This window comes from Colobus angolensis, unplaced genomic scaffold (assembly GCF_000951035.1).
Source record: "Colobus angolensis palliatus isolate OR3802 unplaced genomic scaffold, Cang.pa_1.0 Scaffold40, whole genome shotgun sequence".
Lineage (NCBI taxonomy): Eukaryota > Metazoa > Chordata > Mammalia > Primates > Cercopithecidae > Colobus > Colobus angolensis.
This window is the reverse complement of record NW_012117377.1, coordinates 9,321,953-9,337,548: the sequence shown is the minus strand read 5'-3', so window position 1 is coordinate 9,337,548 and position 15,596 is coordinate 9,321,953. Positions and strand designations below refer to the sequence as shown.

The 15,596-nt window shown below is 43.4% G+C and overlaps 1 protein-coding gene across 1 annotated transcript; it reads left to right on the top strand.

The window, feature by feature from the left end:
- The first annotated feature begins 294 nt into the window (after nucleotides 1–294).
- Nucleotides 295–11,444, top strand: LOC105521521 (zinc finger protein 679-like). The gene is made up of 4 exons (XM_011955743.1): nucleotides 295–460; nucleotides 8,625–8,704; nucleotides 10,674–10,800; nucleotides 11,335–11,444. The coding sequence occupies exons 2-4, from the start codon at nucleotides 8,690–8,692 to the stop codon at nucleotides 11,442–11,444; spliced, it is 252 nt and encodes an 83-aa protein (XP_011811133.1). The 5' UTR covers nucleotides 295–460; nucleotides 8,625–8,689.
- The last annotated feature ends 4,152 nt before the right edge of the window (nucleotides 11,445–15,596 follow it).

Genomic DNA, 15,596 nt, shown 5'->3' with positions numbered 1-15,596 from the left:
TATAAATGGATGTAACCTTATACAAAAGGTTAAATGAAAATACCCCTGGGCTGGGCCAGGCCCAGCGCAAGCAGGAAGCCCTGCATGAAAAGCCTGCAGCCAAGAACCCGTCACTTTGTCGCCCTCAGCCCAGCGTCCGATCGCGTCCTCCGTCACTCAGTGACTGAGGGGGCGGGGCCTGGAGCCCTATCCAATCAGGGGCGCTGACGTAGGAACCATCCAATCAGGGGCGCTGACGTAGGAACCGTCCAATCAGGCGCGCAGCCGGACAGAAGGGCGCGGCTTCCGGGATCTGGCGGGGCCTTCGTCTCTCTTTGCAGCACTGGCTGGGTCGTCTTCTGTGCTCGGCGTGCTCAGCTCTGGGAAGCCCAGGTGGCCGCCACGGCCTCTTGCCCTTTGACCTGCAAGTATCAGGAGATCCATAGCTAAGAAGCCTGGACCCCCGGGAAGCTGGGAAATGGTGAGTATGTGGACGAGGTCCCGAGGTGGGCAGGGGGCTGATGGAAACGGGCTGGAACTGGCTGTGGCGGCCCCAGGCCTCCCCACAGCTCCCTCCGGAGTCTGCAGAGCCGAGACCCCGCCGGACCCGGCCCCAGCTTCCCCTGGCCTCAGGATGTGGGCTTCCGCCAGCCTCACCCGGCGTCCGGTCCGCGTCTGTGCTCGACTTCCGCCCGGCCCGGGCCCTGGCTGGCAGCTGGGCGGTGGCGGCGGCAGGGGCCTGGGGGAGCGCCCCGACCCAGGAGGAGCCACTGCGTGGGAGGAGCTGTGGGGCGTGGGGTCCCGGGCCTCCTTTCTCCCGGTAAAAATGAAAAGGGAGTCAAGGTTTTAACGTTAAAGAGATGATTGGAGCAAAGAGCTGTTCATCAATGCAGAGCGCCCCGTCATGGTTTGTGGGTGCTTGGAGCAAAGGCTTTTGTAAGGAGCATGAGGAAGCGAACCAAATTCAGAAATTACAGTTACAGTTGTGGAGTCGCCTCGTTTGGACTGTCCAGGTGGAAATTTCCTGGTTGTGTAATGAGAGGTGAATTGGAGGTTTGCGGCTGGTTCAACCTGAATATCGTTTCCCCCTAAGGTAGTAATTTACAAGACATGTATTTGAGCTGGATTTTTTTCTTTAGGAACCAGTGGTACTAGTGCTACTTCAGTGTAATTGACTGCTAGTTAATTATTTTAAACACTCCAGAGGGGGCCTGGTTTTCCACTGCGTTTCCAAATGTGTAGCAAGCAGGGTCTCACATCCACCATCCTGTCCCCCCAGCCTATTTGTCCCTTATTGTACATTTCACACACAGTATTTTAATCATTTTTTCACAAAGCATTGGATGGCACTTTTTTTAGACATCTGTTTCCTGTTTGTAAACGTTTTATGTGAGCAGAGAAGAAACCCCTGACACACTGCTTTAAAAAAATCTCTGTGTCTCTTCTTTTATCTTCCCCAGGCACAGACACCTTACCGGAATGTCTTTGGTTTGAGGTTCTGCTTTGGAAATGGTACAAGGTCATGTGTCCTCAGCCACCCTCCAGTCTTTTTCTGTGCCTGGGTTTCATAATTGTCTGCGGGTGACCGGGACTGCTCTCAAGGCGTGTTTAGTGACCATTAGCACCTTGTTCTTTCCTCCCAGAGGACTGCCTCAGTGATGGAGGTGGAGCCTCTTAAGGGAGCAGATGGATGCCCTGGGGCTGAGAGAAAGCTGGTTCTACCCTTCAGTTACAAAGCTAACCCCTTAGGATATGAAGATTGTCTTCACCCAACTCCAGCTTCTATTCCTTGGAGACACATTGCTGGTCAGCCAGTTGGATGCTGATATTGAGAAGATAAGACAGGAATGATTTCTGACATCTGGGTTCTCTCATACTTGTGAAGGGGAAAAAACTGTTCCAAAGGACAAGGAATACCCATTCCAGTGAGGGGGTGCAAGAATCTGCAGAGTCAAACCACTTGGGGCACAGTGTGGTGGCTCCTGGGCAAGGGGGGAAGATGGTCAGTGAGCAGTTCAGGGAGCAGTATGGAAACAGAGGAATGTCCCAAGTGATAGGGTGGCCTGACTTGGCGCTTGAGTCAGATCTGTCTGTGTTCCAGTCAGCATTGCCACTTCCTGGGTTTTACACCTTGAAAAATTTTTTTCACTTATTTCAACCTTAGTTTTTTTTATTAACTGTCAATTGCATTTTAGCAGTAGAGCTTCAAAGGTAAGAAAATGTTTAAGAGGTGGATTTCAGAAAGGCATTAAATATATAGTCAAATATTCACTTGTTAAAAATTCAGATTTACCTTTTTCTTCACTAGAGTGAGTGTAGTAAGTTTGTCAGGCCTGTTCTGTTTTACGGGATGATTTTAAACAGAATCCCAGGACTTAGCTGTAGGAATGCTACCAGGAAAGTAATAGGGAAAATCCTCTTCCAGTATGGCTATAGGAAATTAATACATTTCCACACAAAAAAAGTAGTAGATGAATTGGTGAATTACATTGATTCATCAAAATATGAGTTCCCCTTTTTTGCAGGGTGGAGGACTTGTGGAGTTGATATCTCTGTTATCTAGATGTCTGAGTTTAATACTGAATTTTAGAAGATGGGACTTGGCATCTCCAAGATATGTTCATATGTGATTGTTTACTGAATAATTTGAATTATGGAAATAATGTGACATATTTATTGTCTGAAACTGATAGTTTTGCTTTTTCTATTGAGGTATACAATGTAAGTGCCTTTTAATTTTATTCTCTTAAATAAACATTGTGTTTGAGTGATTTTGCTGGATCCTTCAAACACGGGGCATTTTCTCATTTACAACTGAGTAACCCGGACTGGGAAATAGAAGTCGGAGCCCAGTGACTCTAAGCTAAGGCCAATCTTGAGCCTGCAAAAGGAGGTCATTGAAGGCCCAGTTAGTTCTTCCTGGGGGGCCTCCCCTGCAGGTGTCCCAGCCTGCACACCCCAGCATGAAAGGAGCACTTCATACCGAGAGGAGCTATGGAGCCCTGCAGAGCTGGGATCCACAGGCAGGTGCTGTTGGAGTCGGAATGGAAGGAGTCTGGAGGCTCTTTCTGAGGATGGAATTGTTACTGTTCTGGGACTGTTTCGAGACTTTGTCAAATAAAACAAATTCACATTTAGGTAAGAAGTTACTTAATTCTAAAGGAGTATTACAACAGAGGGAAAGCACCAAGTATGATATCTTCCAGGATCTCAAAAGGTTACGGCAGACAAGGGCTTGCTTTCATTTGGAGGAACAAACCAGAGTACAAAGGTGAGAGTGAGAGGACAAGATGCAGGGTGGCAGATCAGATCCTAGATTCGAGAAAGTTTGACTCCCAAATCAGCCTTAGGAGGGGCATAAATAGGAGCTGTATGTTAGCTCAAGCAGAGGGTGGTACAAATTCAGGGGCCTGGGAGAAGGAGAGAATCTTAAGCAGTTTGGTTAATAAGTATTTTGTTCTAACAACTGAAGACAAAATTGTTCAGCTGACTGTTTATAGGGGGAAAAATGGGAATTTGAGAGTCTGTGCCTGGCTTTGTGATAGGTATAAGCAAGAACTTCATCGAAGTTATAATGAGAGGGGTGTTGCTTTTTATTAAGCTGTTCTTGGAGAACACAGAGCTGAAGGATTTCATTAATCACAGCTATTGACCCGCTCCATCTTCCCCCATGACTTTCAATTGCCATATTCAGCTCTTCCATTTGACTGTTCCTGAGTTGTATCTTTTGCAATAAACTGGTAAACATAAGTACAGTGCTGTGCTGAGTTCTGTGAATAGCTCTATCAAATTATTGAACTTGAGGAGTGGGTGATGGGAGTTTCTGATATATAGGCAGTAGCCCAAAAGTCACATGGGGACGTGTGACTGGCCCCTGCCATGGGGGCAGTGTTGTGGGACTGAGTCCTGAACCTGCGGATCCTGTGCTCACTTTGGGTGGTGTCAGAGTTGAGTTTTTGGACACCCTGTTGGTGTTGGAGAATTGGTTGGTGTTCAGCAAACTCCACACATTTGGTGTCAGAAAAAAAGACATCACAGCCTGTAATCCCAGCAGTTTGGGAGGCCGAGGCGGGCAGATCACAATGTCAGGAGATTGAGACCATCCTGGCTAACACGGTGAAACCCCGTGTCTACTAAAAATACAAAAAATTAGCTGGGCGTGGTGGCGACTGCCTGTAGTCCCAGTTACTTGGGAGGCTGAAGCTGGAGAATGGCGTGAACCTGGGAGGCGGAGCTTGCAGTGAGCCCAGATCGTGCCACTGCACTCCAGCCTGGGCGACAGAGCGGCACTCCGTCTCAAAAAAAAAAAAAAAAAAGACAAGATATCACAGCGGCCTGGGCTGGAGGCATCTCAGGGTGTCCCAGGATTGGGAAGCTCTGTTATGCTGCACGCACATTGCACATTCTTCTGGGATTCCAGCTTTCCTCTCAGGATCAGACAGGACTGAGGACTTAGAAGCAAAGAGTTCTGAAGACAGACCCCCTCTTTACTCTGCTGCCACTACATGATTTTCACCTGCTTGTAAACATACCCACTAGGCACTGACTTGGCCATATCCCTCCCGGAACAAGGCTTCACCCTCAGGAATCCCGTCACAGCACCTTTGCTTCTAGAGTTTCCCATAGAAAACCCACACAGGTGCCGGGAAGACTCCTGGCCTATCCCCACCCCCAGCAACCTGGTCTCTCCAGCCACCCAGGCTTTTGGATGATATGACCGTCATCTCATCTGCCTGCATGACGCAGGAGTGAGCCGGAGCATAGCCTCACTTGGGGCAGTATCTGTAGGCACAAACCACTTCTTCACTAACTCTGTGCTGAGTACTTAACATGGGTACTTGCTAGCACTTTTCTATTTTTTGCTTTCCTACAAACCCTCTTTGATATGCAGTTTGTCCAAGGCTAACCCTCAAGTGCCTGAATCTAGACCTACTGGAATTCAGATATCCATGAGTCCAAGACGATGGCCCTTGACTTAGCTGTGGAAGGTCACTGAAAGCCCAGTTACTTCTTCCTGGGGAGCACCCCCCGCAGGTGTCTGTATACCCCAAACATGAAAGGAGCTCTTTATACTGAGAGCAGCTAGAAATAAGAGGCTTAATTCTCCCACCAGAAAATAGGAGAATAAATTTTGCTCTTCTCCCCTTTTTTAAAGCTTTTATTTATTTTATTTTTTGAGACGTGGTTTCATTCTTTTCACTCAGGCTAGAGTGTAGTGGCGCATTCATAGCTTACTGCAGCCTCAAACTTCTGGGCTCAAGTGATCCTCCTTCCTCAACAGCGAGAACTAAAGGGACACACCACACCACATGGCAGATTTTATTTTTTATTTTGTGTAGAGGTGAGATCTCACTTCTGTTGCCCCGGATGGTCTCGAACTTCTGGCTTCATGCTGTCCTCTTGCCTTGGCCTCCCAAGTGCTGGGATTATAGGCGTGAGCCACTGTGCTGACACAGACATCTTAAAGCCCCAGTTTCAGAGTGGCACCCTTTGAGTTTTCCAAGTCCAGTGACCTGTTACAGTTGTGTGAAAAGCTCCTGGTATAAAAAGAGCCTGGTGGCCGAGGTGGGCAGATCACCTGAGGTCGGGAGTTCAAGACCAGCCTGACCAACATGGAGAAACCCCATCTCTACTAAAAATACAAAATTAGCTAGGGTGGTGGTGCATGTCTGTAATCCCAGCTACTCGGGAGGCTGAGGCAGGAGAATCGCTTGAACCCGGGAGGCAGAGGACGTGGTGAGCTGAGATCGCGCGATTGCACTCCAGCCTGGGCAACAAGAGTGAAACTCCGTTAAAAAAAAAAAAAAAAAAGAGCCTAGTGACAGAATCTGTAAATGTAAACAAGAACCTCAGCAGGGCGAGGTTAGGGCCACAAAATAGGCAGAGCCATGGTCACAGTCACACCCACCTGTAAAGTGTGATATGGAAGCACTGTTGTCCTTTCTCTTACTCAAGATTTAGCTAATTAGGGACAGGTGATATCTCCTCTGGATTAAGAATCTGCCACTCCACCATGGCAGTTTTGTGTGTTTTTTGTTTTGTTTTGTTTTGTTTTGAGATGGAGTCTCATTCTGTCACCCAGTCTCATGCTGGAGTGCAGTGGGGTGATCTTCGCTCATTGCAACCTCCGCCTCCTGAGTTAAAGCAATTCTCCTGCCTCAGCCTCCCGAGTAGCTGGGATTACAGGTGCCTGCCGCCACGCCCAGCTAATTTTTTTGTATTTTAGTAGAGACAGTTTCACCATGTTGGCCAGGATGGTCTGGAACTCCTGACCTCAAGTGATCCGCCCACCTCAGCCTCCCAAAGTGCTGGGATTACAGTTGTGAGCCACCGTGCCGGCCTGTTTTCTATTTTTGCCCCATAGAATCAGCCGGAATCTCTCTTGCCTAGATCACCATGGGGACATAAGCCCAGGGTCACTGAGGACCCTGTCACAGGTACCAGGGAGTCTTTAAACATTAGTGCAGACTAAGGTCAGGCTGACAAAAAGGTCTAAATCTGCTTCCAGTCTATGGCCATACCACTCCGAACATGCGCAGTCTCATCTCATCTTGGAAGCTAAGCAAGGTCAGGCCTGGGAATACTGGATGCTGTAGGCTTTTTTCCTGTTTTTCTTTTCCATTAAAAATAAATAAATAAACAAAGCTGCTTCCATCTCAGAGGAAGAGAAATGAGTCATGCATGTTTCTTCTTCCCCTCCTCACAAAAGGAATCTCTTTGATTGATACCCAGATGGGACTGGCTCCAGTTTCCTGGTATTGGGTAAAAAACAAGGAGGAGATCTCGAGACTCAAACTGATAAACCAGTTGCTTCCATTTCATATGGCCATTACAGAAACAGATGGCACAGTCATGGGTCCTCACCAACCAGGAACTTTCAGTCCAGAGCCAGTGGATAAACGGTTGAATTCAGCATCCTGTGGTCAGTACGAAGAAGGGAGGTAGGGAGGTATATGGGGGTTTGTGGCTTCATTGAGGCCGCTTCTCTTTTCTTGTTCTTTTGTGAGTTCTGGTGTTGCCACCTGAAGGGCTATCCATGGACAAAAGAGTTGTTATTATCTTTGTTTCTATTGCATTTTCCTTGCCAAGAATAAATGTTTAGTTTCTAATATATTTGTCCTAGAAAGCTCGAAGGGTATTGGTTAAATTGCTCGTTACTGCATCTTATAAAATAGACGAGGAAGTGGCTAGAATTGGTTAAAATTACACAAACTCTGGGAGTCAAGTGTCTGTTGGGCAGGCTTAGGAAAAACAGAACCGGTAGTACCCAGAGGCATCAAGATGAGAAGCTGAGGGCCTGCTTCTTGGCCCCGCTCTGCCAGATCAACCTGCTTCCCAGGCCGTCTCCCACCCTGAAATCTCCCGCACAGAATTCGTTAGAGGACATCAGAGTTTTGCATGGCGGTTCCTGTGATCTCTCCAGAGGAGGTGCCCACAATTTTCCCAAATCCAAAAGCAGATAAATGAGAACAAAGAACTGTGTAATTGGTGACCTTTGTTTTTCATTGACACCAGTGCTGCTAGAGACAGGCCACCCAGCAACCTGTTCCTTCCTGCAGATCAAGTTGCTTTTCATTCCTGCAGATCCAGGAGTTCCTACTTATAAGAAAGTAAATACAAACACGACAACGAAAAATCCCTCTCAACTACATTTAACCCCTTCTTTCTGTATCTCTCCCATCTGTCTGTATTTAGCTTTTATTCTATATATTTTCTTTCTAAAACTCAGTGATGGAGAAACAGATAAAGAACAGCTGGGTCCTTCATGTAAATCCTGGGGATTATGGAACATTGCATTAATGCCCGTGTCCATGTTGTTCTCCCAGTGCAGGCTGGTCTTGAACTCCTGACCTTAGCTGATCCGCCTGCCTCGGCCTCCCAAAGTGCTGGCATTACAGGCGGAAGCCACTGCGCCCGGAGCATTTCTGTGATGATACCAGTATTGGGTACAAGGGACTCTGTGCTGTGTTTGCCTTCTCTCGCTGAGTGCTGCTGATAAGGAGTCCAGGGGGAACAGTAGCAGAAGACTTGTTATAGAAGCCAATTTGCAGACCCCTTTCACACCTGCGGAGACACATGACTTAGAACGGGGCCTGGAATACCAGATTAGAATACCAAATTATTTATATGTACATTGAAGCCTGAGAGATATTATTCAGCTATGTGGTTCTCCGCCCAGGCGTCCAGTTAGAATCACATAGTCAGTGTGGAGAACTACCATCACACGTGCCCTCTCCGAAGATCCTGTCTGTGGTCTGAATGGAAGCAGAGTTGTTGTTCTAAGTAAGTTTCCCGCGACGATCCTAAGGTGAGATGAGAGTCAAGCGTGAGGGCTCCCAGATACAGTCACGAGCCTTGAGTTCCAAAAGGAGGTCAGAGGGCTCTACTTGGGTTGGATAGGGGTAGGTCACCAAGGTCCATATTTCCCTTGCTGTACCAGAAATTGCTAGAGTTCATGGCAGGGGAGATCACCTGAAGGCAGGAAATTTTTGGTCTTTATGTGGTAGCTCGTTTTTCCTCTCTCCTGTGACAAAGAATAGGGGAGTATTCCCTTTTCTGCACTTCAGGGCCTTCTACCTGTAGGTGTGCTGGTGGCAGTTGAAAGGGTTGTGCTGACACCTTTAAAGGCATATTCTCAAATGCAGGTGTAATTTGTCCAGATAATCTCACCTGAGAAGGAATCCCAGCGAAGAAGGAAGAAGAGGAAGAAATGGCTGGTTCTCAGGTGAATGTGTCTGGGTTCAGGGGATGTGTCCTCTTTTCTTCTGGGACGTTATGTGTTTAGAACTTGCAAACCTTTATTTCTGTACTTTTGATGTACCTGCCTAATGTGTTTCTTTCTAACTACTTCCCCCCTCTTTTTCTTATGATTGATAATCAAGGAGCTCTGTAAAATCCTTCCTCCTGTATACCAGAACCTTCTCTCCATTCTCTCCATCCAGGCTTCTTAATGTCATGACCAAATCTTACCATTAATGTATGATGGGCAGTATTGAAATGTTCTGTGACATATCAACATGGGAAAGTGTGGATCCCCAGGATTACCCCTGGGGATGGGGCTGGGTCTTGAGGTGTCAGTGAAGAAGGGGACCATGTACTGTTTATATTTCATCCACATGCTCCATCATCTCTCTGCAGAACAGAATTAAGAAAAGAGACATTTAAAGAGGATGGCATTCATTGCCTGGAATAACTTAAAGTTCTGAAAAGAGAATAATTAGAAGACACTTGCTGTCTAGGATGCTAAAGAAACACTATTGAAAAACACTTATAGATTAAAGAACCAGGGAAATATCTATAGCTTGAACTTTGCATAAAACTGATGTTTCTGATGCAGCTAGAAACCATCATTCTCAGCAAACTATCGCAAGAACAGAAAACCAAACACTGCATGTTCTCACTCATAGGTGGGAATTGAACAATGAGATCACTTGGACACGGGAAGGGGAACATCACACACCGGGTCCTATTGATCTTTCTGGCCAGACACTGTGGCTCACACCTGTAATCCCAGCACTTTGGGAGGCCAAGGTGGGCAGATCACTTGAGGTCAGGAGTTCAAGACCAGCCTGGCTACCATGGTGAAACCCCATCTCTACTAAAAATACAAAAATTAACTGGGCGTGGTGACGTGTGCCTGTAATCCCAGCTACTTGGGAGGCTGAGGTGGGAGAATCACTTGAACCCAGGAGGCAGAGGTTGGAGTGAGCCGAGATCGCACCATTACACTCCAGCCTGAGCGACAGAGCAAGACTGTCTCAAAAACACAAAATAAAAAACCGGATGTTTCTACATGATTAGATTCAGATTGTAATTTACTATTTTTGTGGCTAATAATATCAGAGCGGTGATATTGTGTCCTTGATGTCATGTGATCCTTGTATGTGATCCTTGATGTCATTTTATCCTTGACATCCTTGATGTCAATTTATCCTGTTATAGTTGATCTTAATTTTATTTACTTGTTAAGGTGCTGTCAGATTTTTGTACTATAGAGTTATTTTTCTCATTATTATTTAGTACCTTGGGGAGATTTACTGACTGATATAAATAAGCCATCACATTTAATTGGGAAGCTCTTCTTTCTTTTTAGATTCTCCTTGCTTATAGCTTGCTTTGGAAAATGAAGGCTCTAGTGTTTGTTTATTGGTTAGATAAACTGAAATAAACAGGCTCTGCCACTTCCTGCATGTTCGAAAGAATATTTTCCTTGGCCCAGACACGGTGACATCACTGTATAGCCCACGTAGAAATTCAGAAACTCAGGCTTCACCCTAGGTCTGAATCAGAACCTGCATTTTAAGAAGATCTCTAGTTTATTGTGTACACATTAAAATTTGAGGGGTACCTTCTGATGAATCATGACTTCTACATATGAGAAACATTTACAGCTTATCCTGTGTGATGTAGATATAGCTGGAAAAAAAATGTATGTGCCTGTGTCGATGCCCTTAATTTTATACTGTATTATTCATGAGAGTAGAATATCTACACTGGTTATGTGGAGCTTACGCCATCCTCTTTCTTCAGAATTAGAGAATACGTTAGAGAATATTTCTGTGTTTACAATTATTTGATCATTTCAGTCTCTTCTGTAAGTAAGAACTAGTTCTCTCTGTCTCTCTTTGTTCCTGGAATCAAATTAAGAACTCTACCCATGGCCACTTGATAACTGTGTGTTTTCTCTTTTCCAGGGACTGTTGATATTCAGGGATGTGGCCATAGAATTCTCTCCGGAGGAGTGGAGCTATCTGGACCCTGCTCAGCAGAATCTGTATAGGGACGTGATGTTAGAAAACTACAGAAACCTGCTCTCTCTGGGTGAGGATCACTTCAATGCACAATTTCTGTTTTACACTAAAGATTGTATTTCCTTCGTTGTAGAGTATTTTTGGGAATTTCTGCTTTGCATGAATGAGTTTCAGATTTCTGCTTTCAAGGAAAACTTGGGGATTTGTTGGTGTAGAAAAAAATAACCTTGAAGGTATTTTATCTTGACATTATCTTTCCTTTCTTGAGGTGATGTGCATACTCTAGTGCTGGTAATTCTAGAAATTTACTGGCATAAAATAGTGTTGCTACACCCTAAAAAATCCAGCTACCACCACCAATTTTTGATTCAGTAGCAATAGGTAGTGAAGCTAGGGACTCACAAATTTAAAATACTTTCTAAATATTCTAAAGGTTCTGTCAAGAAACAGTATTTTGGGATTAATTTTCTAGAATCTGCTATTTCCTCATTTCTCTACTGAGCACAGTACTAGGTTGGTAATTAGAGAATCGAAGCAAGAGTCATACTACTTTTTAAAAAATAAAACAGGTCCTTTTAAAAAAAATTTTTTTTTAATAAAACAGGTATTGCTGTCTCTAAGCCAGACCTGATCACCTGTCTAGAGCAAAGGAATGAGCCGTGGAATGTGAAGAAACATGAGACGACAGGCAGACACCCAGGTAGGTGGGAGTAAATGAAGTAGATGATACAGATGAGAGCTTCAAAGATCAAGGAGGAAGCCGGACCTTAAAATGTGGTTTGGGAAGCTCTGCTCCAATGGAAATGGTTTCTGAGAAGCCTGAGTTTCTCTCCCTTGCTCTCACAAAGCAACACCTCTGTCCCATGCTCTGAAATTCTTTTAGGGCTCTGCTTTCCCTTCAGTGATCTTTCTTCAAGATGACAGTGAGAGCCAAAGTCGTCTTGATAGCTTGGAACAGACTGTATGATCTGATTGTTCTTCCATTGCTTTGGGGACACAGGAATATCTATTTTTGAAAAGCTGTTTGTTAAACTATTTTTTAAGCTCCCTTTTTGCATTATGTCTAAGGTGTGTGAGAGTAGTGGGCTTTGGCTCAGAATCCCAGGAACACTAGAGCAGATGTTACATGTCTTCTGCTTTGTGATTTCCCATTCTAGAGAGGTTTTAAATGTCATTCTATAAAAATTTATACTCAGAGGCCGGGCTCAAGGCCTCTTGAGGTGGCTCAAGCCTGTAATCCCAGCACTTTGGGAGGCCGAGACGGGCGGATCACGAGGTCAGGAGATCGAGACCATCCTGGCTAACACGGTGAAACCCCGTCTCTACTAAAAAATACGAAAAACTAGCCGGGCGATGTGGCAGGCGCCTGTAGTCCCAGCTACTCGGGAGGCTGAGGCAGGAGAATGGTGTAAACCCGGGAGGCGGAGCTTGCAGTGAGCTGAGATCCGGCCACTGCACTCCAGCCTGGGCGACAGAGCGAGACTCCGTCTCAAAAAAAAAAAACAAACAAACAAAAAAAAGAAATTTATACTCAGTAATTTTATAAGAACACTAGACATCTCCCTAAATGTAAGAAACTGTTATTTTTTATTAAACATTTATTGTTTTAGTATAAACTGAGATTGGTAATTTAAACTCTGCCCAAAATTCTCAACTGTAGCATAGTTTAGTGTATCTATTCACTTCTGTATTAGTTGGTTTTCACACTGCTAACAAAGACATCCCTGAGACTGGGAAGAAAAAGAGGTTTAGCTGGACTTACTATTTCCACATGGCTGGGGAGGCCTCAGAATCATGGCGGGAGGCTAAATGCGTGGCAGCAGCAAGAGAAAATGAGGAAGAAGCAAAAGCAGAAACTCCTGAGAAAGCCATCAGATCTCCTGAGACGTACTATCATGAGAAAGCACGGGAAAGACCGGCCCCCATGATTCAATGACCTCCCCCTGGGTCCCTCCCACAGCATGTGGGAATTCTGGGAGATACAGTTTAAGTCGAGATTTGGGTGGGAGCACAGCCAAACCATATCAGCTTCCTAGATTTCTTAAATATGCTATGTATTTGGGTAACTTAGAGCAGTGCTAAGCATATATTTAACTTCCACTTGCTACCTTAGTTTATAATAACTATAATTTTATAATTTTGTTTGGTATGACCGGAACTGTTATTCATATATATGTTGGTGTGTATACATTTGTGTATATATGTACATGTGTGTAATGTGGATTTTTTCACAAATAAAAATTGTGTAAGTATTGTGTACAATGTGATGATTTGATACAACTATCTTAGCAAATTTTAAGCGTACAGAACACTATTATGAACTACAGTCACAGTGCTGTACACTAGATCCCCAAATGTATTTATCTTATAATGGAAAGTTGTACTCTTTGAACAACAGCTCCCTATTTTCGCTACCTCCAGCCTCTGGCAGTCATCTTTGTACTCTCTGCTTCTATGAGTTCAACCCTATTTGATTCCCCTTATAAGAAAGATTATGCAGTATTTTTCTTTCTGTGCCTGGCTTATTTCACTTAGCATAATTTCCTCCATGTTCATCCATGTTGTTGAAATGGCAGGATTTTATTATTTGTAGTGACTGAATAATATTCTAGAGTGTGTGTGTGTGTGTGTGTGTGTGTACTTTTATTTTTAGTGTCTGCAAACATTTAGGTTGTTTTCATATCTTGGCAATTGTGAAAAAATGCTGCAGTGAACATGAGGGAACAGTTTTTTTTCTTTTGAGATATTTTATTTCTTTTGGTTATTTACACAGAAGTGGGATTGATGAATTATATGGTAGTTTTACTTTTTCATTTTTTAATTAAGAACTTCCATACTGGTTTTGCTAATGGCTCTATCAGTTTACAGCACAGCAACAATATATGGAATTTATTTTTCTTCACACCTTTGTCAATACTTGTACTGGCTTATTTCAGTTAACATAATATTCTCAAGCTTTATCCTTATCATACAAGGTGACAATATCTCCTCCTCCTTTAAGGCTGATAATATCAATTTTATGTATGTGCCACATTATCTCTTTTGTAGTTTTTTTATTTGTATGAATTTATGGAGTATAAATTAATTTTCTTAAGTGGAGAGATTATGCAATAGTGAAGTCAGGGCTTTTGTCCATCCCTTGAATAATACACATCTCTCTTCTTTTTGATGTTCGCCATCCAAACAGGTGTGAGGTGATGTGTCATCGTGGCTTTGAGTTGCAGTTGTTTGATGATCGGTGATGTTGAGCACCTTTAAGGATACATTTTTAGTAACGTTACACATATTTACATTGTTTTGCAAAAGATTGCTAGAAATTTTACATCTCATAAAACCAAAACTCAGTACTCCTTAAGTAAGAACTGCCCATTTTATTCTCTCTCCAGCCCTTGACAAACACGCTTCAACTTTCTATATGATCTTGGCTACTTAAGATATTATATAGAAGTAGAATCATACACTATCACTGGTACTGGCTTATTTCAGTTAACATAATATTCTCAAGCTTTATCCTTATCATACAATATTTCCTTCTTTAAGGCTACATAATCTCAATTTTATGTATATGCCACATTTATTTTTATTGATCAGTTAGGGGACATCAGGGTTGATTCTGCATTTTGGCTTTTGTGAATAATGCTGCAATATATCTTCTAGGTTCTGGGTTGCATACTTTGAATATATACTCAGAAATGGGATTGCTGGGTTATATGATAATTCCATTTTTAGTGTTTTGAGGAATCTCAATACTGGTTTTTAATAGTGGCTGTGTCATATTTTTAATAGTGACTGTTGTCATATTTTTTCATCAACAGTTCACACAGGTTTCCATTTCACCACATCCTTGACAGATTAGTTTCTGTTGGTCTTTTTTTTTTTTGTTTTCCAGACAGAGTCTTACTCTGTCACCCAGGTAGGAATGCAGTGGCACAATCTCGGCTCACTGCAACCTCCGCTTCTGGGTTCAAGTGATTCTTGTGCCTCAGCCTCCCGAATAGCTGGGATTACAGGCATGCACCACCATGCCCGGTTAATTTTTGTGTTTTTGGTAGAGATGGGGTTTCACCATGTTGGCCAGACTAGTCTCGAACTCCTGGCCTCATGTGATTCACCCGCCTCAGCCTCCCAAAATGCTGGGATTACAGGCATGAGCCACTGTGCCCGGCTCTGTTCGTTTTTAATAGTGACCATTTTGATGGATGTGAGGTGATACCTCATTGTGATTTTGCTTTGCAGTTCTCTACAAATTAGTAATTTTCAGCATTCTTTCAAGTGCCTGTTGGCCATTTGAGTATTATCTTTTAAAAAAAAGTCAGTTCAATCCTTTGTCCATTTTTAAATCAAATTATTATTTTTGGGGGGCTGAGTTTTAGGAGAGATACATTCCGTATATTAACTCCTATCAAATATCTAATAGGTAAATATTTTCACCCATTTTTAAGGTGGCATTTTCACTCCACTAGTTGTTTCCTTTAATGTTCAGAAATTCTGAAGTTTGTGTAGTTCAGTTTTTTTTGCTCTTTGTTGCTTATGCATTTGACATCATATCCAAGAAAACAGTGCAAAGACCAATGTCATGATCTCCTCTATATTTTCTCCTGAGAGTTTTGTTATATTTTTACATTTAAGCATTGAATTCCTTTAAAATATTGTTTGCATATAATGCAAAGGAAGGGTCCAACTTAATTTTTTTCATGTAGATACTCAGTTTTCAACATGATTTGTTGAAGAGACTCTCCTTTCCCTATTGTGTGGTCATAGCAACCTTGCGGGAGATCATTCAATTGTATACGAAGGGTTTATATCTAGGTTCTCTCTTCTGTTTCATTATTTATCAATATTTATCTTTTTTTTTTTTTTTTTTTT